This window comes from Hydra vulgaris, chromosome 12 (assembly GCF_038396675.1).
Source record: "Hydra vulgaris chromosome 12, alternate assembly HydraT2T_AEP".
NCBI lineage: Eukaryota > Metazoa > Cnidaria > Hydrozoa > Anthoathecata > Hydridae > Hydra > Hydra vulgaris.
The window spans coordinates 2,261,849-2,285,867 of record NC_088931.1 but is presented as its reverse complement, the minus strand read 5'-3'; the positions used below and the strand labels follow the sequence as shown (position 1 = coordinate 2,285,867).

The 24,019-nt window shown below is 27.1% G+C and overlaps 3 protein-coding genes across 4 annotated transcripts; 2 read left to right on the top strand and 1 right to left on the bottom strand.

The window, feature by feature from the left end:
* Positions 1–188: 188 nt before the first annotated feature.
* On the top strand, positions 189–6,841 carry LOC136087762 (uncharacterized). Its single transcript, XM_065811224.1, has 6 exons — positions 189–479; positions 556–2,092; positions 2,446–2,610; positions 2,966–4,837; positions 5,569–5,674; positions 5,778–6,841. The coding sequence occupies exons 1-6, from the start codon at positions 477–479 to the stop codon at positions 5,863–5,865; spliced, it is 3,771 nt and encodes a 1,256-aa protein (XP_065667296.1). The 5' UTR covers positions 189–476; the 3' UTR covers positions 5,866–6,841.
* Positions 6,842–6,987: 146 nt separating this feature from the next.
* On the top strand, positions 6,988–12,191 carry LOC136087763 (uncharacterized). Of its 2 annotated transcripts, XM_065811225.1 has the most exons (14): positions 6,988–8,016; positions 9,274–9,304; positions 9,529–9,564; positions 9,667–9,693; positions 9,819–9,842; positions 10,023–10,049; positions 10,186–10,212; positions 10,309–10,329; positions 10,422–10,448; positions 10,575–10,595; positions 10,717–10,737; positions 10,823–10,843; positions 11,314–11,397; positions 11,558–12,189. In XM_065811225.1, exons 2-14 carry the CDS (start codon positions 9,280–9,282, stop codon positions 11,755–11,757), a joined length of 561 nt encoding a protein of 186 aa, XP_065667297.1. In that variant the 5' UTR covers positions 6,988–8,016; positions 9,274–9,279; the 3' UTR covers positions 11,758–12,189. The 2 variants fall into 2 exon arrangements, with proteins under 2 accessions (XP_065667297.1, XP_065667298.1); XM_065811226.1 differs by lacking the exon at positions 9,529–9,564 and having other exon boundaries at positions 11,558–12,191.
* Positions 12,192–22,207: 10,016 nt separating this feature from the next.
* LOC136087868 (uncharacterized) lies at positions 22,208–23,333 on the bottom strand. Its single transcript, XM_065811483.1, has 3 exons — positions 22,883–23,333; positions 22,549–22,817; positions 22,208–22,435 (listed from the first exon to the last, which is right to left on the bottom strand). Exons 1-3 carry the CDS (start codon positions 23,331–23,333, stop codon positions 22,208–22,210), a joined length of 948 nt encoding a protein of 315 aa, XP_065667555.1.
* Between the last annotated feature and the right edge of the window lie 686 nt (positions 23,334–24,019).

Here is a 24,019-nt window from a genome sequence, read left to right as displayed (position 1 = left end):
TATATATATATATATATTTGAAAGATGACATCTTGTATGAGAGTATATTATATATTATTTTAAAACTTCAAGAAATACAGTTTCTCTCAATACAAATAATATTATTATATAAGAAATTTTCGCTGGGTTATGGATACCACCATCATCAGCTTGTAAAATATTACAATAATTTTTAATCGTTATAGTTTATATAAAATTGTTATTATTGACGTCAGCGGTTGAATGGCTTCTTTTGATTTTTAAATTTTAAAAATGGCTTCCAAAACATAGTTTACTAATCGTTAAATACAGGAATGGCTCCCTATTTTGATTGGACGAAAAAAGATTGCTTTCCTTAGTCCGAAAAACAATTTTTTCTCGTTGCCGTATTTAAAAAAAGTTTATGCCTTTGTATGGATATACATATATATATGTATATCGCATATATAATGCGATAGAACTCGCTACTAGATTCTAGTTTCTAATACGCAATAACGATGGTGAGTTTTAGTACAGTTTTATTTCATTAAAGATAATGCAATTTTTCTTCTTCTAAAAGACATAACTTTTGTTTAGGCATCTGCTAGCTTGTCTTCAAACAAGTTAAAGCTTAATCACCTTACGATCAACAATTATAATCGACATAATGCTTACGAGTCACAGAAACAGTTTATTAAATCTGTTCAAGATTATTCTATCAAAACAAGCCAGTCTCCTGTGGATATAACTGATGATGTATTTTCTCTTAAGAGTTTACCACCTAAACATCAGTTAATGAAATGGTCCACTGAACTATCTATGCGCAATAATATTGCGAGTGGAATCCATTATATAGAATGCAATCTAGGAAAGTTCATGTATAAAAGTGTTCAGCATCTAATAGCTCTTCATAGGGTTCAAGAAATGAAGCTAGCAGTTGATCAAGAGTTAACATGGTTTAATTCTCCCAAGTTAGTACCTAAATCAATCAGTATTTTTCCTTCTCAAAATTTAATAGAAAAATTCAAAGAAGTGCTTTTTAGAAGGCCAGCTAACAAAGAAATATCAGAATATGGGATGAACCCTAATACTTTGGCTGAGTTATGTTGTGCTAGATGGCTTTCATCAGATCATATGCTGCAAATTTCTAGCATTTTAAACTCTAATCAAGGCCATTCAAAAGTAATTTATTTTAACTTTTTAGGAAATATTGAGCATTATGTATCAAGAATAACTGTTGTCCCTGAAAAGCTGATCTTTATTATAAATGTTGGAGGAAACAATGAGAAAACATTTTCTGGCACAGATTTAAATGCAGGTTGCCACTGGACACTTGCAGTTTATAATAGTATTGAAGGTAATTTTTACTATGGAGATTCTTTAGGTTGGACAGCTCCAGATGATTTTTTAACTAAAGTTAAATTATTAATCAAAAAATTGTATCACATAAGCGAAAGTTTTAATATCACTTATTGTCATGATCCAAAGACACATATGAATGGAGTTAAAAAATGCAGTTCTTTTTGCAAAGAAAATTATCCCATGCAGACATGTGGAAATATTTGTGGAGTTATTACCATAATAGTATGTGCAATCTCTTGCTTAAAATATGATTACTTTAACTGTATGATAAATAATGGTCAAATAGAGAACAATAATTACATTTTTCTAAAAGACCCTACTAAATATTCTAAATATTTAAGATTAGTTTTAATGTCATGGTTTATCTCAAAAGAAATAAATCTTGATTTTGTTGTTCCTACCACTATTGTGCGTGAAGTTTCCACCAGTTTTGAAGTATGTGATACTGATTCTGATGAAGATGCCATATATACAAATGTTTTTGAATCCAACATAAATAAAAAGAATATGGCCAATGTAAAAAATATCAATTTTTTATCTTTAAAATGCGCAATTTGCAATATCTCATTCACCCAAAAAAAAAACATGCTGCGGCATATGAAAAATAAACACAAATCAATTGATGAAGCACAAGAAAATATTCAATCAGGAAATTCTTTTTGTCTTCAATGTGGATTTAAATGTAGGCGAATTAAGGATTTAAGAAAACATTTATCTACAGTTCATTTTTATACCTTTCTGAAAGAAAAATTATCATTTGCAAACTATCGAGGTAATGCTTAATGTTTTTAAAAGTAAATAATGTTTTATTTAATTATAGCTTAGAGTAAAAGTGCCATTTATTTTGCATACAAATTTTTGTAATCTGGCTTTGTTATTTTTTCAATATGTTAGTGATTATGTGTCGTGAAAATGATTTTGAATTTGTAATAATTTCTAACATAATTTCTAACATGAATAGGTTCTAAAAAATATTTATTGCCTATGTTAGTCCAGTTGCTGTTGATGTTATGAATTTTTTTTATATAAGTTGTTACACAATGATAATTGTTTTCAAATTCATTTTCTCCTTTTTTGTCTTGTAGTGACTAAGTGATTATTTGATTTTTGTAAATAATTTTTTAGAATTTGAAATGTGGAAATCAGATGTTGAAAGTAATAATGCAACACAATATGTTTTACCTTCTGGTGAAAAGATTGATAAAGATGGTAGGAAAATATCATACTATCAATGCAACAGAAGTGGATTTTATAAATGCATTGCGAAGAAAAGACTAGCTAAAAGTAGTGGTATGTATCAAGTAAATAGCGATATTTAGAAGAAGAAAAATATTTGTATTTGCCACAAATTTTAATTTATTAGCATTTTTTATCTAATTACTGTTATAAGACTTAATTCAGTGACCACTTTCTTATTAAATTTTGTTAAATACATTATTTATTTCAAATAATATTAGAACACCTAATGTTAATATCTAAAAACTCTTAAACATGTTTAGTTTTTGTGTTTTTGTTTTGTTTTAAAAATCTTTTAAAATTATACATATGATGATTATATTTACTATATTTAGAGTTTTATGTATTATATATATATGATATACGAATATTATTTTAATCTATATGATCTCAAATATTTACTTAATAGGTACTCGAAAAATTGCTAAAAATTGCACGTCCACACTTAAAGTTACCCAAACCGTAGATGGACATGTTATTGTTAATGCTTGTTATTCACACTATGGACATAAAAATGAAATTCAACATATTTCTCTATCAAGTGTTCAAAGGCAAGAAATTGCTAACAAACTTAAAATGGGTGTAACCAAAAATAGAATCCTAGATGATATTAGAGATGAAACAAGTTGTGTTCAATCCAGGTTACATTTAACCCAGCTTCAAGATATCAAAAACCTAGAGAAAGCATTCAACATTAATTCTATACAACTTCATGCCAATGATCAAGACAGTGTTGCAATTTGGCTAAAAGAATGGCAAATGAAGGGAAATAGTCCTGTTTTATATTATAAACTACAGGGTGAGTTAGATACATGTTATACATTTAAAGAATCAGACTTTATAATTATAATGCAAACAGAACATCAAAAAAAAATGCTGCAACAGTTTGGAAAAAATGGTGTTTGTATTGATTCAACGCATGGCACAAATGCATATGATTTTCTTCTCACTTCAATATTAGTTGTAGATGAATTAGGTGAGGGGCAACCTGTTGGATGGTGTATAGCAAACAGTGATTCATTTAGATTTTTAAAAATTTTTTTTATAAAATTACATGAACATTCTGGAAGTTTTTGTCCAAAATGGGTAATGAGTGATTTGGCATCCCAATACTACGAAGCATTTTGTGATGTTTACTTATGTGCACCTCTGAAATTCTGGTGTACCTGGCATGTTGATAAAGCATGGAGAGAAGAATTGCATAAAAAAGTACACAATCTTGAAATGGAAGCAGATATATACAAGCGAATAAGATTTGTTTTACAGCTGAGTGATAAAAACCTATTTGATGACTATTTAAAATCATTGATGGGTTACTTGCAATCCTCAGTTTTGACACAAATGTTCGCTGAATACTTTGAAAAATATTGGGTTAATAATAAACATATATGGGCATTCTGTTATCGTATGGGTCATGGTATAAATACTAATATGTATATGGAATCTTTCCACAAAGTTTTTAAGTACAGTTACCTGCAAGGTAAGCATAATAAAAGAATTGATAATTGCTTGTTCGCTTTGTTAAAGTTTAACAGAGACAAAGTGTATGAAAGAATAACAAAATTAACAAAAGGAAAGATTAGCTATAAAATAAAAATGGTGCACTATAGACACATTGCAAGCCTACAACTATGTGAAAATTTTACTAAGGACGATAAAGGAGCCTGGCTAATAGCATCTGAAACAAATGTTTACCATTACAGAGTTGTAATACACCAAAAATTGTGTGACATCACTGAATGTTTCACTAAATGTCCAGAATGTAAAGTGTGTACTCATTTATATAGTTGTGACTGTATGGATTTCCTAACTAAAAATATCCCATGTAAACATATCCATTTAGTGCATCGTCATAGTAGTCCTAGTATAACTACAACAACTATACCTCTTTATTTGCCATCATCTTCAATTGAATTAGACTGCAAAATTATAAAAGGTTGTGAACCTGCAGATATTAACATTTTAAAAGATAGCATTATTAAAAATTTAAAGGATCTAGCTAATTTAGTGTCCCTTAGTTCAATATCAGATGAGGATAGTTTGCAGACCTTACAGAAAAATATATCATTAGCTAAAAATGCTTTCTTAAGTCTAACAACAAATAAGCAAAATGAATTACATATCAAAAGTAAGGTTCCATCAAACAAAACAATAACTAAGCAGCCAACGTTTTATTCAACAAAAAAAAAAAGAAAAACATCAAACATTCGACTAGCAAAACCTTCAGCTGCCGAAATAAATAACTTATTAGATATCTCTAACTGGACCATGAAAACAAAAGGTTTCTATACATTATTTTTGGTTTCCAAATATCTGTATCTTTACATATATTTATAATTTTACATATATTTAATATTTATATATATATATATATATATATATATATATATATATATATATATATATATATATATATATATATATATATATATATATATATATGTTTATACATAAATATATATATATTTATATATGTATGTATATATATATATGTGTGTGTCTGTATATATATATCTAATACACAGGCCTCTGTGAGATTAAATGAGTCTGAGAGCAGAGCTGCTACTCTAAACAACATTTTACAAGAGCTATCAGTTTTTGGGCAAGCTATCTTTTTTATAAAATACATCGATTATTAAATACAAAATTTAATTTTACTCTTGTTACAAGCATTAGCTTGTGAATGTTAACATAATATATACATAACGAGTGTTGAAAATTGTACATTGAAAAAAATCCTTAGAAGAGCGTTTTCTTTATATTTTTATTTTCTTTTAGGAAAATTAGGCATTTATTTAAGGACTGGAAGGCTTAAAAGTCTTCCAGTCCATAAATAAATTTTTAAAAAATTATTAAAAAGTCCAAGTTTTAAATGCTTAATAAAAACTTTTAAAGGCTTCTGCCAAGGCCTTTATATATATATATATATATATATATATATATATATATATATATATATATATATATATATATATATATATATATATATATATATATATATGGATGTTACAGTTTTTATAGTGCTTCACCTTGAACAAAGTTGGAATTGTTCTGTATGCAGTACATCTCAGTATAAGGATATGATTGAGTGTGAAGTTTGTGAGACATGGTACCATTTGTAAGTAACTATATTTTTTTTATGAAGTTGAATGAGCATATAATAAATTGACCTACAACTTGGTTTTACTTATTCAAATGTCATAACCTGTTAATATTTTTAGGATTTGTGTGTCTTTATCTGAAACAGTAGGTGATGTGCGTTGGGTATGCCATAAATGTGATTCCAAAAAAGTTATGCGTGTGGAATAAATATAGAAAATATTGATTAAGTTAAGTTCACTTGTTACTTGATTGTGCTGTTTTTTTTTTTACTTTTTTTCAGCTTCTTTATAGTTGTTGAATTTCGAATTTATTTGTGTGCATCATTAAGTTGTTACAAATAAAACTGTTTTATTAAAATCTTCTAATTATAATCCAAATCTTAATATAATTTATTTTTCTTATTCTTCTGACCAACAGCTTGCAGTTTGATAAATAAAGTAATAAATGTTTTGAAAATCACAACTTCAAATATCTAAAATAATTTTTCAAATTCATGTTGTGTCCAATTTCTCATAAAAATTTATCTATAACTAGAACATTCTCTAAATTGAATTATTTTTTTGTCTGTTTCAGTTTTAAATTAACGCCAATGCAAATGTTTTTAACAATGCTTCATTCAATTCTGAATGCAAATATTATTGTTTAAAGATGATGATTTTTTAAACAAGGCGAGGTTAACATTGTATGCAATTGTAATAGTTTATTTGCATATGCTTTCAAATTATACTTCATTTTTAGTTTATGCCAAAAATTTGATAGCGGCATAGACATTTATACCTTTCTGATATTAGCATATTCATTGGCATATAATATATTGCTATTTGTGATACTGGTATAAATTGCCCTAATTGTGCTGTTTGTGTCATGGTGTTAAATTTTTTTTGACACAACACGCTTATACCTTTATGACATTGGTAATTTAGTATTATATAGCCTTTTGTGTAATTGGTATAAGTCGTTAGGGTTATCTTATATTTATATTTTTTCCTTCTATCAATATATATACTATAGCGTATATTTTAGCATTCCGGGATAAAAAAATGTCTCTGTGTTGCCAGGCACTGTCAAAAATTAAAAAGCACCTCGAAAATTAACAGACACTTCCAATAATTGTAAGGTAAACCAGCACACAAAAAAAAAACTCGTCGGGTACCTGGCACATCTCTAATATACACACTCTGGTCTTCTCAAAAAAACTATATAGAATACTACGGCATAGAATACTAATAAATTTCTACACATTTAAAAGTAAATTTTTATGTCTTATTTTTGCATTAGTTTGTAAAACTATATAGATATAAGATATAGTTAAACACTAGAGCTAATAAATGCTCATATGTGTTAAAAAATGAAGGAATGTTGTAACTAAAGACAATTGCAATTCAGTTAAAAAATAATAATATTTGCATTGTGCCTTAAAAAGAAAATCTGTTTTAGGATAGGATATTTTTCAAATACTATTGTGCATTGTGAATAATCTAATAAGTTTATAGTTCCCATGATTCCCTACCCACATTTATAAAACATAAGTAATATTTATTCATTATGTACAATAGTATTTTTTCAAAAAAAGAGTCTTTTATAAACCTGGTAGTAGGGTGACTGTTAAGAAATTTAAAAGCTACTTTTTTAATTTGTTTGATATAATACTAAAACACTAGGTTTAAAATTTTTTGTGAATAAAAGATTATTTTAAGGGTAGCTCGAGACCCTTAACAATTTGACAGGTCCCTAATATTTTGAAAATAAAAGTTCTTTTAAAGTATCTCAACCTGGTACTCAAAAGAAGTGAATTTTTATAAAAACTTTAAAAATAATAATCAATTTACGTAAAAAATTTTTAAAACTTGAAAATTATGACTTTCAGCTTAAAAACAATAGTTTTTATGCATTTATGACTGAAAAAGTTATCTTTATGAAAAATGATTTTCATTTTTGAATTTTTTATATACTTTTGCTTATTTTGAGTAACAGGTTGACGTACTTTAGAAGTACTTTTTAATATATTTGGACCCGTCAAATTTTGGGTCTTAAGCTACTCTTAAAAATATTTGTTGTTCAAAAAAATTTTAAACGAAGTGTTTCAGTATTATATAAAACAAATTAAAGGGGTAAGATCAGATTTTTTTTTTTAATGTTGTTTTAAGAGTCACTCGACTGGGTAGGGAGTCATAGGAGTCATAGATAGCTTCTATAATTGAATTAGGAGTCATTAAAAATCAGTGTTTTGACACTGGTAATGTTTTTGCTGAACAAACACTTTATTTACAAGATTTTTTAGAGTCCAGCACTTGCATCAATTTTGCAATAGTGAAAAATTTTATACAGCCATGTGTATTCTAAATATTTCTGAGAAACGTAAGTGTTACTTAAAAGATTTATTTTACATTTACATTTGAAAAAGTATTATTACAATATATTAGTACAATATTTTAGCCAATATAATTAATTTGTTGAAAGCAATTTAAAAAGAAGTACATAAAAAATTTGTATAAAAATAAAATGTTTTTTAAAAGTAAAATCTTTTCATAAGTTTATAAAACTTTATTTGATAATATTTTGTTGTAAATATGATTTTAGCAAAGAAATAACTGAAAGTGTGTAGAATTCACCAAGCATAGATATATGATAAATCATTTGATTAGATATTACAACAAAAATTCTTGTTTAAACAAGGCAATGGTTGAAGACAAGTTAGTTTAACAGAAGTTAGTTTAACAAAGAATTGAATTACAGAAAAATATAGTGTTTTATTAAAGTATGTTGTAGACCTAGATTTGTTGTTTTTGGCAATTGTTTTGGTCTTTTGGTTGTTACATTTTCTACATTTTGGACAGCAACATGATCAACAGTTAGTATTTAAACCATTAATCAAAGTTAAATTGAGATTTATGCATTCTCGTTATTAACATTCCAAAAAGTATATATTAACAGCAGTAATAGTTTTTAATACTTAGATGTTTAACTTTTCAAGGTTTAGCTTTAATTATTATTTTTCATTAAATGCACCGTCTGATTAAAGACCATTGATGTCATTGATCCATCATTTAAGATCGATAAAACAGTTTGATTTTTAAACTATTTATTTTTGGTTTTTACAATAGTGAATATGTTTGTAATTATAGTATAGTATATATGTATATATATAGTATAGTAGTATATATAGTTACTATGTAATATAGTATTAGTGATTAATTTATTTGTGATAATAAGAGTAGTATGTATAAATAAAATCAAATTTTTTTGCCCACTTCTAACAGTTTGAGGTCGGTAGTATATTGCTGACCTCATTTTTCCTATTTCCAAGGGTTGTATATATATATATATATATATATATATATATATATATATATATATATATATATATATATATATATATATATATATATATATATACATATACATATATATATATTTATAAACACTCCTCATCGAGAAGCAAGAGCTTTACCTCTTGCGCAAATTAAGATTTACTCTCTCACACTCATTTACTCCCGCCAAATTTATATATATTTTTGTGTTTATATATATATATATATATATGTTTTTAATAAAGTTAGTATAATTATTTTTTATGCTTATATCATGCATTATAAAAATTTTATGAGTTTTTAGTTAAAAATGTTGTCTGAAGGTGGAGAAATTTGTAAGTCTCATATTTAATAGTTTTTTTTTTTTTTTTTAAATCATGTCTTTTTCAGCTGTACAATAAATTTTATTTTCATAAATCTTTTATTTAATGATTATTTTGATTTCTATAAAATAAAGTTCTAAATAAGTATAATCTTTCAATACATTTTTCATCTTTTTTTTGTTGTTGTTGTAACTTGTAATTTTTACATTAAAACAAAATTAATTTATATTGTTTAGCTGATAGTTGTAACTATGAAAAAGATTATTCTTGTGGTATATTTTATCTATGTTGTTTTAATTAGTAATAAATTAAATTTCTATCAAAGTATTGATAATAACATTAAAGATGCTGTTAATTTTCATCATTTATCCTAGATTTTGTTAAAAGTAAAGTTGATGTTGGTAAAAAAATTTAATCTTTTTCGTTTTTTTTTGTTTTTTTAATTTAATATATTTTATTACAAATATTTAAAATGTAAATTGTATTTCCGTTTATCTGATGCCTGAATTTTTCAAATTTTGTTTAGCGAATAAAGTTTTAAAAATAAAAGGTATGTAAGAATTGTTAAAAATATTATTTTTCAAGTGAAATTAAAGATTTAACATTATTACTTCAATTATTAATTTAACACACATTATGAGTAGCAATTTTACCAAACAAGAGGTCTAAAAAATAAGGTGTTTTTTTTTCTGATCAAAGAATATTTTTATATAATATTTGCTGTTTTTAGATTTGGATGTATTAAAAAAAGAATTGGGTAATTGAAATAAATGTTTGTTTTAAAATTTTTTATTTGACATTATTTAAATATAAATTTTATATTTTCCAAAAAAAATGTGTTTTTAAGTAAAAAGATTGGAATTTTCCATTTTTATATGATATTTTTTCTTTAGATTTGGATATGATAAAGAAAGAAGTTGGTAATAAAAAAAGAACTTTATTTGAAAAGTTTCTTTATGACATTATTTTATAATTTTTTTAGATTTTTTTTCTGATCCATTTTCATTTTTCTTTAGAAAAGAAAGAACTGAAACTTGGTATAAAACAAATATTTTAAAACTCAATAATGATCTTGTTTTCCAAAAATCTTTTACAGTCATTGTTTACAAATTTTATTTATTTTTTTTAGCTCAACTGGAGGAAAGAATTAAATTAAGTAATGTTATCCTTTACTGTTTTTTATGATTGATTATTTTGTTTTATGATAATTTATCAAATGCAAAAAATTTATCGGGCCATTAATTGAAAATTCATAATAAATATATTTTATTTCTCTCAATAGTGGCAGCAAAAAAGGAATTAGGTATTTATTAATTTAAGTCTTCCAAATTATCTAAATTATTACCTGTTGAATTAATGTAATGTCGTTTTTAAATATTCATAATTACTCACAAAAATTTCAATTCTGCTTACATAATTTCTAGACAAAAAGATCTTGGATTTAGGTAACATTTTATGTATTAGCAAATTCCTGCTATTAGTAAAACGTTGCATTTTAACTTTCATATATATTTTTATTTTTTTGTTTAGAAAAACAAGCTTTGCTGTTAGGTATTATTTTATATGGAGGTGCTTTATAAAGTTTAAATAGTGTCTCAGCTCGCTTAAATATAATAAAGAGTGAAGGTGGACGCGGGGGGGGGGGGCGAAAATATTATTGTTTTGAAGGAGAAAAGGGGGTACTCTGGTAGCTACCCTTCCCTTAAACTAAACTTTTTACGCCGTTAGTATATGTTGTAATGAGATATATAATTTTTATTTTTCTATATATAATTATTTTAATGAAGTTTAAACTAATCATAAATAAGCAATATAATAAAGTTTACTGTTTTAGAGAAGATAATTATAATTATTTTAAATAACACTTTTAATTTCAATTTAATGTTAGATAAAAAAACAGATAAACCTCGAGAAAGTAAATATAATTTTGTTTTACTTTAACTTTTACTTTAACTTTAAATCGTTACACAATTAATTATAAAAATAGTTATTTATCAATTTCGATCTATTATATTATTTAGAGAAATCAATGGTTCCGGAACCAACGCTTTCTGCACCAGAGCCACCAGTAGTAGCGCCACCGCCATTACTCCCATTGGAGAAAGGTAATATATTTACATTTTATAATCTCTAAATTTTGAAGCTTTAACTAATAACTGTAGTTATAAATTTGTTGTAGACATGAATGTTAGTAAAATTTCTTTGGTCAAATGAACTTGGACCGAAACCACGTCGAATTACATACTTATTTTTTTTTATTATTAGAATTGACGTGGAATGACTTTATGCTATGGCGCCAGAATCACCCAGGGCCAAAAACAAGAAGATCGTTTCATTTTTGGGTCGGAAATGGTGGGCGAGACTTACCGTCTTTTACGTGGCGAAGAGGGTATGCTAGAGCCAGAAGGGGTGGCTTACTACGGGGGAATTCTGGGTTTGTCTTTAACAACTACTCGTATTCGTAGATTTGGTTTTTTTAATGTGTTAGAGTTGATAAAAAATTTATCGGTCGTTGTATAACGACCGCTTTAAAACAATAAATACAAGTTTATACAGCCCCCACCTACGTTCGCAGTACCAGACATCAACTTTTTTTTTTGTGAGGAGTCACATTAATTTTATGTGCTTTAGAGTAACGCTTTTCTAACACAGCCTAATGGTTGCAACTTAATCAAAATAAAAAAGAGTTACCTCGATTTTAGAAGGCTTGGTATGTAAAAAATAATAATAATGGTCAAGTAATCGCTAATTATGTTTTGAAATTTTAAGTATGTCGTACTTAAAATATATTTAGTAATCATGTTTTAAGTATGGCATATGGTATTATTTAAAAAACAAAAACGGTCGTAACGAAAAATCCAATGCTTAAAAACTACAAATATAACGACACAATCTATGATATAAAAAAAAAAGTATAAATAATTATTAACAACCATATATAATATGTTAAAACAATGCAATAAAACATCAAAGTTTTTAATTATGGATATACGGTACGATTTTTAACACTACACAACAGGACTGTAAGTAAGCGTTAAAACACGTTTGTACGACCCTTACAACTTTAAAACCATGGTATGGTATGATAAAATGATTTTTTTAAATAACTTTTTTGCTTAAAAATATTTTTAAATAGTTAAAAAATAATGTTTTTGGAGTTTAGTATGTGTCATAACTTTTTGCGCTTTTTCCTCTTTCTCGCGGAATTGCTAACATATAACAACCCGTATAACCCTTTGAGGACACATTCCTTTTATTAAGCGTGCTGCCTACCCATTCGGTCAAAATGTTTTCAAATTCAATTATTTAACATTAATACTAATTTGTTTTTTGAAACAATGTTATTTGACCGTTCTCCGAGTTTTAGGATAACTAAAGCAGCATGCAACTATGCTTAAAAACAAACAAACAAAAACCCTTACGGCCCTCAAAGGAATAAACCCTGTAATAAATAATAGTTTAAGATCATATCTTGATGGTTAAAGCTAATAACTTAATGATTTTGATTTTCTCATATACTGCTGATTTACTAACGGTAATAACCAATTGGTTTTATTGCGCACGAGATAGATACGAAGCTTACTGCTTTTAAAACTTTTAATGCTTTTGCTAAAAAAAAGCGGGTTGCAAATCTTCAGCATAAAAAAATTCTTATTGTATATCATATCCATACTCTTTGCACGGTCGAAAAAGTTTTTCAAATTGGCATGTCTGGAACATTTGCGAGCATGTAAATCACGATGTCGCATGCATTGTTCGTTTCTGCATTCAGATGGTTTTTCATATGGAAATTTAAAAAAGTGATGAGCTAATTTTAACTTTATTTTGTAACTGTGTTTTTAAAAATAAAAAAAATAAAATTTGTTGTACACAAATTTTCTTTTTTTATCAATTTTCACACAACTTTTAGAAGTTATGCAATCCAAAGCATTGTTGAAATCAGGATTGCTGATTTTCTTTGTTGAGTAATTAGAACAGTTAATATCTTGAGTCGAAAAGTTCACTAATAATAATTTTATTACATTATTTATGATTTTTATTTTTTAAAACTTTAAAAATAAACTTTTCTTGGAATAATGCAAATAATTACAAAACTAAATGTCAATTTAATTTTTCGGTTAACTAATGAATATAAAGTCAAATGTAGTTTTTTGATAAGGGGTCGTCCATAAAATACGCTATGCATTTTTTGACCGTTTTTAACCTTCCTTCCCCCTCCCCTCCCCCACCTTTGTCTAAAAATCGTAACACTTTAGAAGCAAGTTTTGTACGAGTCATCACAAAACCACCAAACCCCCTGCCCCTTATAGCGTGACGTAATTTGTGGACGACCCCTAATTATTTCATTGAAAAAAAAATAAAAAATTCATAACTAGCTATAATCAAGGTTAAAAATTTTGATATCAACTTTTTTTCTAGTTGATGGAAGTTGAAAATGCGCTTTTTAATTTTTTCCTTCTTACAATTCGTGAATATTAAAAAAGCAACAAGAATTTAATTTTTGTTAGCATTTTAACATAAAAATAAATTGAAGAAAAAATAAATTCATTTAGGTAACAAACACTTGCATGCACACAGCATGCAATTTTTGACATTGTTTTTATGGCAATCGCTTCTGACTTCGCTGGTAACCAGAGCAATGAATATTTTTAAATTTACCTTGATTTTAGTGTTTTTCTGCAGTATAATATATGACAAAACAAATTTTCTTATTTTGGCAACTCTAAACTTCAAAGCGCATGGGCAAAACGCACTTTATGGACTTTAAGCATTAGATTACTTAGTGTTACATTTTATTAAAAAAATCACACTTTTTTGAAATGGGCTAAACTTGATATATATTGCATTGATAAATTAACTTTTTATTTACAAAGAATTAATGAAAAAGAACACATTGAGGTGTATGCACTACACCTTTTTTATAGAAGTAATCTTTTAGACAGTTGAATAATTCTAAATTTAAGAGATTTTTTTTTGGTAAAAGTCATTTTACCAAACAGTTTTTTTCATCAAGATTTACTAAATCATGACTCTAATAAGGTGTTTGATGTAATCACAAACATTACTCTGATCGATGTAACGTGCAGCAAATCTTCACCATCTGCATCTTAGACTTCATGTATAACTGTTTGGAGTGAATTATATAGATTTAATTATCATTTACTTTTGAATTTTACTTATGAAGCCTTCTAAAAGATAAACATATAAAGAATACATAAAAATTGGAAACACCTTTGTAAAATTTTATACAAGCTTAACACTTAACAAAAGTCTATAAAAAAAAAAAGAAATGAAAATAGATGTTTGCTCTATAATTATAAATACTCTCGAGTCCTAGATAAAAAAAAGGGGGACGTTTGTTAATTTTTTGGAAATTTTCTCACCCACCTTAAGCTTAATAAGACACCCCCCCTCTAAAATTCCCACCCACCCTTTTATTACCTCTTTATTTATACCTTTAATTTGCCCCTTTTGTATTAAGGACTCGAAAGTAGTTATAAATTTATAAATTTGAATAATAGATAAAGAAAGGTTTTTTTATTTAGTATAAAAATAACAACAGACCTAATTAGCATATTGTTTAACATGATCACAATCAATAATGTGACAGCTTTTAAGTTTCAATTAGCTCACTCTATTGTGTTATTGGTGTTTTTTATAAGTTTTTTTCAGAAAAAAAAGTGTGTTTAAGATAAAGCTGATAAAGTAACAACAATTATATTATTGAAGTAGGTTTCCTCATTCGAAAAAAAGTAAAAGCTGTATACAAAGGTAATTTAATTTAGTGAAGTAGAATCAGAGCTATTAATAGAGCTCAGAGTCTCCTATTGCTTGTTAACGTTGAAAAAGTGCCATGAGAGCTTGTTTGATGGGTTTAATGATATTCAGATGTTAAAAAATTTCTCATGACTATGTATGAAAATATCACAACATAAATGAAAACAAAAGAAAGAGAGAGAGTGTTAGTTTGAAAGTAAAGGTTGGTGTGCAGCATTGTTCAGTGATACACCCTAGGTTTTTATAACCATCTTGTAATCTATTTGTAAAGAGTTTAGACTTATTTTAGCATAAAAACTAATTTATGTAGTTGAAGGAGAATTAATATATAGTGTTGAAAAGTTTCAGTGTTGAAAAGATGGAATTGAAACAAAAGAGCTAAGGAATAACATGATAAAGACATTAGTCATCCAGTTAAGAATGACCAAGCAAAAATATCTAGGAAATGGGCTTGTGGAGTGTGTAGGAAGGTTACATTTTGTGAGCAATGAGTTCATAAATTTCAACTGCTTTATACACAAGGAGCATTTATTAATTTTCAGAAAATTTTCCCACCCACCCAGAGCTTTTTAAGACCCTCTCCTTTTTTACTTTTTAACCAGACACATTGGTTTTGTAAAAGATTTCTGGTGCAGGTAAACTCATAAATTAGGAGATTACAAAACAAAGTTGAAGGCCAAACAACATAATACTATTTAGAGTATCAGAAAGTAACGTTACCTCATTAGATAAATCATACCAAAAAGATGAGTAATTTTGTATTCAAATATTTACTATAACTACTTCACATATTGTTAAGAAAAATATAATTAAAGTGATCCAGCTTGGTAAAAAAGGCAATATTGTATAACATTGTTAAAGACCATTGTTAGTAAAACTAGTAAATTATTGTCAAAAAAACTTTGTAATAAAGAATCTGAGTAAATTTGCAGATGCTAAGATATAAATCAATCAAAGAGCCTCATAATTTGACAATAAAAGAAAACAAAGATCTTGAAATTTTAGTAGCTGAGGCAAAGGAACAACAGCAAAAAAATGTAGGGGAACAAATAATTGCGGTAAGACAGATCAGAGCAAATGAAAACTAAATTCAAGCAAAAATTGTATAGTGTAGACACATTATTGGAATAACTTAGAGTTGAGCTATAGAAAACTCTATAGAACTCTTAACTTAAATGTCATTAGTTGTCATTAGTTGAACAATAATATTTTATGAAGCTAACAAATTTGAAAATAAACTAAAATTATCATTTTAGTAAGATGTCATATGTATATATATATATATATATATATATATATATATATATATATATATATATATATATATATATATAATTTTAAAAACACTTATCAAAATGTATTCTACAATTTGTTTCACCTTCAGCAGGTTTATCAAAAAGCTTCCTGATGATCCTGCTGAAAGTAAAACAGGCTGTAGAGGATATTTAGATAAGTGTTTTTACTAATTTAAACCAAAAATATCTTTTAAGTCACCCGCAGTGACTTAAAAATTACCAATGGAAAGGAGATTCTGGTACAGTTCGGGATGTTGCTCAATGCAATGATTTGTCAAGTCTTGTGTATCAGTTATTCACTTGCAAATTTTCTAATGGATATTTTGTTAAGCTTGGAATTGATGGTGGTAAAGGTTTTCTCAAGTTTTATCTAAGCATTGTTGTACTGCATTAAGAGTAGATAGCAGCTTACCACCTCAAAATCAACCTGTCATTCAAAGGACTGGTAAAGACACTAGTTAAGAGATATATTGTTGTTGTGGTATCAGAAAATTTGCCAGAAACTTACTCCAACATTGAACAAATCTAGTCATTGAATAATGCAAATAGAGTTGAACTAATTTTTCCTTGCAAACGTAAGGCTTAAAAACATTGAGCACTCAAATTTTAGAATACACTAGCTTACATAGTGTATTTTACAGTTAAAACTAGTAGTTTTCAATAATGATATCCTAATAGTAAGATAAAATTTAGTTATAGAAAACTACATCATTTAAAAACATAATTTAATTTTAACTTTTAACCTACATTTATTTAACTTTATTAGTTAATAAAACAATTTAATAGAGAATCATTAGTTAAACAATATATTTTATGATTTAACTTTTAATTTTATTTTGAACCAACAAACCTCTGATTGAAATTATTGCCATAGCTTAGAATGTAAAAGTATTGCCTTAGTAGCAGCGTGTAAAAAATTGTGTTGCTTTGTTATTGTAAATGTATAATAATACATGTTAATTATTGTAAATGTATAATAATACATGTTAATTATTGTAAATGTATAATAATACATTTATAATAATTAATTTGAGTGTTACATACAGGTTAATTATTAAATGCAATAATGTAACAGGTAAATGTAATAGGTAAGTGTATTATAATACACTTACCTATTACATTTACCAATTACAAACCTGTGTGTAACACACAGGGTAACTATTGTAAATGTATTATAATACATTAACAATAACAAAACATATTATTATACAATCAATGTGTTAATAAAAAACACTGTATTTAATAAAATACAGTTATAAAATTATAAAATTTTTTATTATTTAATTATTTATAAAATTAATAAAATAAAAGTTAGTTAATAAAAATAAATAAAACTTTTATTTACACATTGAATGTATAACAAAAAATAATATAATTTTATGTTTCACTCTCTGTACATGTTTTACTTAACACTCTCGGTATATGTTTTACATAAGAATAACATAAAAACAAATTAACAAAGTTAGTAAACTATAATACTATAAACAAATTAAAAATAATAGCGGTAAATAAAGTTTAGGTAGATAAAACCTAAAATCTAAGACTTTTACAGGAATGGCTCCCTAATTTGATTGGTCAAAATATTTGCTCCGATCTTAAAAATATATTCATAATATTTCATATACATGTTCCATATATAACATATACAAGTCACGATATCCGGCAAACGAGAAAAAATGTTTTTCGGACTTTGTGAAACAAAATTTTTTCATCCAATCAAAATAGGGAGCCATTCCTGTATTTAACGGCTCCTCATAGTTTTTACATATTGGCCTTCATCAAGATTAATTCAGCCGTTTCGCGCAGAGCACATGTTGTTTTGTATTTCTAGTGCCTCTCTAATTTTTCTTTCAAACTTTTTTTTTTCTACTTTTAACGTTCTTGTTTTTTCCCAAATAATATTTTCTTTGCAAAAGGTTTTACGAAATGCTAATGCAGATTGATTAGGTTTGTTTTCATTAATGCTCTTCTGATGTTGATGCATCCGCGTACTTACCTGCATTTTTGTTTCACCTATGTAAACTTTGGAGCAGTTGCATTTTATTATATAAGTTCCAGGTTGGCTGTTACTTGGTAGTTTTGTTTTGTTTTTTGATGTTTATAAAGATCTTAAATTTGGGTTTGATTTAAATACTGCTCTGTACCCTGCTTTTCGGAATATTTTTCGAAGTTTCGGTGAAAGGCCTGGTACCCAAGGTAAAGACACTACAGGAAGATTGTTGCATTCTGATGGAATTTTATTTTTATTTTGTCTTTTTCGATGAAATTGGTGTGTAATATTCCTCAATAGCTTTTCATCGTACCCATTTTCAATAAACATGTCAATTAAAAAATTTATTTCGTTTTGCAAATGATGTTTACTACAGATGGAGTAAGCTCTGTGAAGAAAACCTTTAAATATAGCTGTTAAAATATTCGGATCGTAATTTGAATGCGGTTTAATTTGAATGTTAGTGATTGCCTCTTTTCGGTATACTTTGTACTCATATTTTCCTAGTGTGTTATTTGTAATGGTTATATCAAGAAAGTTAAGCGTTTTTGTTTCGTTTTCAACTTCAATTGTGTATTGTATTGCAGGATGTTGTTGATTTAAAATATCTTGGAACTGTTTTGCTTGTTTGATGTTAGGAAATCTTGCATGACTATCGTCAACGTATCTTAAAAATGATTTTAGATTAAGTGCAGCATGGCCTACTATATATACACGGCCGGGTTTGTTGGTTTTAACGGAAAAAATTAGGAGGCCAGTTTTATTTGCTGTAATAAACGATATCTTTAAACAGTAGGCTTTGTTTTTCTTGTTATATATAATATTTTTTGATTATATATGAATTTTATTATGAGTTTAGTTATGAGGAACTTATTAAATTTGATGTTTTAAATAAGATTTTATTTAAGTAACAATTTAAATACGATATTTAAATTAGACACATTTATAACAGCTTGTCGCTTTTGAGATATGATTATTTTTATTGTGCTTCAAAAATATAAGAATTACTTTTATTTTCAAACCTAGAATTCTTAATACAATGCCAAACAAGTGTGCAGTGATATACTGTTGCAGTGGATACAAAAGTAAATCATCAAATACAAATGTGAATACTCTAAAATTGACTTCAGAAACAACAGTTTATAACAAAGAAAATAGTGTTTTTGCGTTTCCTGATGCTCTTAAAAGATCTGAGTTAAGAAAAAATGGATTAAGTTTGTTAATAGAAAAAATTGGTTTCCTACAGAACATTCAGGTGTTTGTAGTGCACACTTTGATCCAAAATTTCTAAAGCACCGTGTTAGAATGACTCTTATTTATGATCTTCATCCGATACCAACTATTTATTCAAATGATGCAATAAAAAAAACTCCACCTTCTCTGTTATTATCTATTCCAGGTCCATCAAGAAAATCTCCAACTAGATGTGTCACAAGCATTCAAGATGAATCAGATATTTTTATGGAAAAAGATTCTATCAAAGACCTAGAAATGTTAAATTCATCTTCAAGTCCTGTTGGCTTTATTTTTCAAAAATATGACTCCCATGTTTTATATTATCGTATTTTTAATGTGGCATCTATTGATAATGCTCCCTGTATTGAATCAATACAAGTCGATTCTACTTTGCATGTAAAGTTGCATCACAATGGATGTCAAATTCATCTTCCAAAGTGGTTTAAGCAAAACCAATATTTACTTAAAAATATTAGCATATTAGAAAACCTTGCATCATATATGCGTATTTTTGTTGCAGAAAAAAAAAAAATACTATTTTAGATGAAATTCATAGTATCCAATATTATAAACCGAAAGGCAGGAAACCATATTCATCTGAAGGTCTTTGTTTTTCATTATTACAACGCTATACTTCAAAGCAAGCATACTTTCAATTGCAAGAAAAAATACCTTTACCGTCATTGTCAGTTTTAAAAAAATTAGCAGCTGGAGGAATTGAACCCTTAAAAGCTATTAAGTTACTTTTGGAGGAAGGAAAAGTAGACCCAGACTGTATTTTAATGTTGTATGAAATGTATTTACAGAAATGTAGTGAGTATAGTAGCGGTAAATATGTTGGTTTGGATAAAAATGGTAACTTTTTCAAAAGTATCCTTGTTTTTATGGTTGTGAGTTTAAAAAAATTCTATCCCTTATGCCATAAAGTCTTTTCCACAAACAAAAATAAATGGAGATACAGTTTTCCTTGAAATTAAAGAAAGTTTGTCTGTTTTGAAATTAGCAGGATTTAATGTACGTTCAATAGTTGCAGACAACCATTCGACAAATGTATCAGGATATGGACAGTTGATTAAATGCTTCGGAACTGGTAAATCTGAAGAAGATCATTTTATTGTGTACGAAGAAAAAAAATTTACCTTATGTATGATAGTGTTCATCTCTTAAAAAATATTTGAAATAATCTACTTAATTCTAAGCGATTTATATTCCCTGTTTTCCATTTTGATGGACTTTATGATCCTATTTCAGTTACTGCTGGAGAAATATCTTGGCATCTTCTCCATAAAACTTACGAAAAAGATGAAAAACTTAATGCTAATTTACGTAAGGCACATAAACTCACATTTCAAACTTTACATCTAAGAAATGATAAGCAAAGTGTTCCTCTTGCTTTGAATGTTTTTCATGAAACAACGTCAGCTGCCATTAAAAGTTATTTTCCACAAGATTTATCTGCAGCTGAATTTTTACGCCTTATTAATAGTTGGTGGTTAATATCGAATTCAAAGTCAAAATATTCAAATAACTATATTGGTTATGCAGTTGTGAGGGAAGATAAAAAACCTGAATTCTTACGTTGTTTTTCGAAGTGGATAAATGAATGGCAAATAAAACAGTTAAAAGAGTGTGGAAAGTTTACTCTTAGCAAGCAAACAGCAAATGCTATGATAAAAACATTAAAAAGTTCTGCTGATTTGTGTGATGATTTACTCAATGAAGGTTATACTTACATTTTAACAAGTCGTTTCCAAAGTGACCCTCTAGAATGTCGATTTTAAAAATATATACAAATGAGTGGAGGTCGTTTTCTTGTAGGTTTACGTGAAGTTGAATCTTCTGAGAAAATACTTCAAATTAAATCTCTAATGAAAGAAATATAAATTACTGGGATTTAAATCTTAAACCAGAGACAAGTCCAGATCTTTCATGTGAAATCGATTTTGAAAATGATTTTGTAGAGATTGATTTAGACGATGACAGCAAGGAGGTGGCAACCTACATTGCAGGATTTATTATGAAAAAAATCTCTAAAAAATTTGTTTGTTCTGAATGTGAAGCGTTATTAAATCATGAGAAGGTCATCATTTGTGTTGAGTATACAAATTTGCTCTCTAGAGGGGGGCTTCAATTACCTGGGAAACATCTTGCATCATATATATCCCATTGCTTTGCTAAACTAGATTTAGCTCAAGAAAATTTATTTTTAAATGCTGATAATATCAGATATGCTGCAAGAAAGCTCCTGAATCTTGGAAGAGGAGGGATCTTCATGTGTCCTCATCATTTTAATAATGCTATAATATTTACTAATAATATAACTATAAACATATACTTTAACAACAAGCAAATAATTATCAATGGTGGAAAAAGAAAAGACGAGATTGTTGCTCTTAAATCAAAGAGAACAAAAAGAAAGCATAATGATTAATCTATTTCTTGTTGTTAATTTCACAGTATTTTAAAATTTATTGTGATTTTATGAATGTTTATATTACTTTAAATAAAAAAGTATTTTAAACAGTTGTTTATTTGTTTTAATAATTTATATTTTTATTATTCCAGCATTTTCTATGAAAACTCAATAATTACAACAAAAAAAAAAAAACTGGCCTCCTAATTTTTTCCGTAAAAACCAACAAACCCGGCCGTGTATTTATAGTAGGCCATGAGTGCAGGATTTTTTGTCAAAGCCATTTTAATTGCATTATTTTCATGGAATTGTAAAAAAGATTCCGCAAGAACAACCATGAAAGAAAGTCCGATTGGTCCTGAGTTTTCCATTACGTGAATCTCATTGTTGCAATGAAAATAACATTGATATAAGCAAAGTTCTATGAGTTGCTTTATTTCAGGTATACTTAATTTTGTTAAGTTTTTATATGATAAATAGTTACTTAATTGTTCTAAAAGTATAACGGTGGCTTCTTTTAACGGAATTGACGGGTGAAATTTACAACATCATAAGACACTTGAATATCATTGTTGGCGACATTCCAATTTTCAGCTTTTTTTATAAAGTCAAAAGAGTTTTTTAATCGTGTCGGATTTTCATTTAAGACTGGTTGTATTGTCTTAACTAAGAATTCTGATATTCCGTGGTTTGGTGTAACAATGGTAGAAATAATTATTCTCATAGGGTACGATTTTTCTGGTTTATGAGCTTTTATTACTCCATACATTCGAGGTGGGATAGGATCACTTGGATATATATTTTTTCGTATTCCTTATTAGAAAAACGCTGTTTTTTATTTAGTTTTAAAAGAAATCTTCTAATTTTTGCCGCGTAACTGGCAGTAGAGTCTTCACTAATAATTTTTGTCGGACCAATTTGTTCACGGATTTTTTCTAAAACTTTAGAATGTTCAATTCTTACAAAACCTGTTTCTTTGTCAAACGGGTATATAGCAATGGTTTCATCGTTTTTTATTTCTCTAAAAGATATCCTCTGTTCTTTTGTCAGATTGTTATTTATTTTTTTCTCCGTTTTTAGTATTCTTAAAACATTTTTCCTTAAATTTTGTGCGTTTTCTACTTTGTTGTTGTATTCTAATTTTAACGCAGAAGACTCTGTTGTTGTTATAATATCCATGTATGATATCGACTTTAAAGGTGGTACAAAATTTGGACCAAGGTTTAGAAAATCATCGTGACTTATGGAAATATCGGTATCGCAAAGGTTTAAAACTGCGTCCTTTTTATATTTTGTTGTTTTTTTTTGCAATATCTTTTCCATTTGCATGTTCACTTTGAAGCATGTTAAACTTTTTTATTAATCGTTCTTTTGATTTAATAAACATGCTTTCCCTTGATTTTTCAGTAATTTGTTCTAATTTAATGTAGTCTTCTTTATTAAGTTTACATTAAAGAAAGTTTTGAAGTTTTTTTACATCATTCATAAGATTAAAGAATCGTTTCTTTGAATCACTTTTTATGCAAATTAAGAGTTCAAATCTAAAACGAAAAATTATACCTACTGCTCTTTTACTTTTTATTGGAGAGTTTATTCGTAACAACTTTGGAATAATTTTATGTTTTTCGCATTTTTGTAAAAAAATGTATTGGTTTTTCGATTTAGCAACAGATTTTTTAAATGATTGTAATTGTTCAGTGCTTTTGTAGATTTCAGCTCCGTAGTTAGCTGTAATTAAAAATTTAAAAGAGGACATCTTGTATGAGAGTATATTATATATTATTTTAAACATCAAGAAATACAGTTTCTCTCAATACAAATAATATTATTATTATACAAGAAATTTTCGCTGGGTTATGGATACCAGCATTATCAGCTTGTAAAATATTACAATAATTTTTAATCGTTATAGTTTATATAAAATTGTTACTATCGACGTCAGCGGTTGAATGGCTTCTTTTGATTTTTAAATTTTAAAAATGGCGTCCAAAACATAGTTTTTACATACTGGCCTT

Excerpts from the sequence above, each read along its gene's own strand:
- LOC136087762 (XM_065811224.1), top strand. Across the intron at positions 2,093-2,445 it reads ATCATTTGCAAACTATCGAG|AATTTGAAATGTGGAAATCA; the intron begins GTAATGCTTAAT and ends ATAATTTTTTAG. Across the intron at positions 2,611-2,965 it reads AAGACTAGCTAAAAGTAGTG|GTACTCGAAAAATTGCTAAA; the intron begins GTATGTATCAAG and ends TTTACTTAATAG.
- LOC136087868 (XM_065811483.1), bottom strand. The coding sequence starts at position 23,333 with ATGCAAATGGAAAAGATATTGCAAAAAAAAACAACAAAATATAAAAAG. Across the intron at positions 22,818-22,882 it reads TAGTGAAGACTCTACTGCCA|GAATACGAAAAAATATATAT; the intron begins GTTACGCGGCAA and ends TTTTCTAATAAG. Across the intron at positions 22,436-22,548 it reads TTCAAGTGTCTTATGATGTT|CAACTCATAGAACTTTGCTT; the intron begins GTAAATTTCACC and ends CCTGAAATAAAG.
- LOC136087763 (XM_065811225.1), top strand. The coding sequence starts at position 9,280 with ATGTTGTCTGAAGGTGGAGAAATTT. Across the intron at positions 9,305-9,528 it reads GTCTGAAGGTGGAGAAATTT|CTGATAGTTGTAACTATGAA; the intron begins GTAAGTCTCATA and ends TATATTGTTTAG. Across the intron at positions 9,565-9,666 it reads TGAAAAAGATTATTCTTGTG|ATTTTGTTAAAAGTAAAGTT; the intron begins GTATATTTTATC and ends CATTTATCCTAG.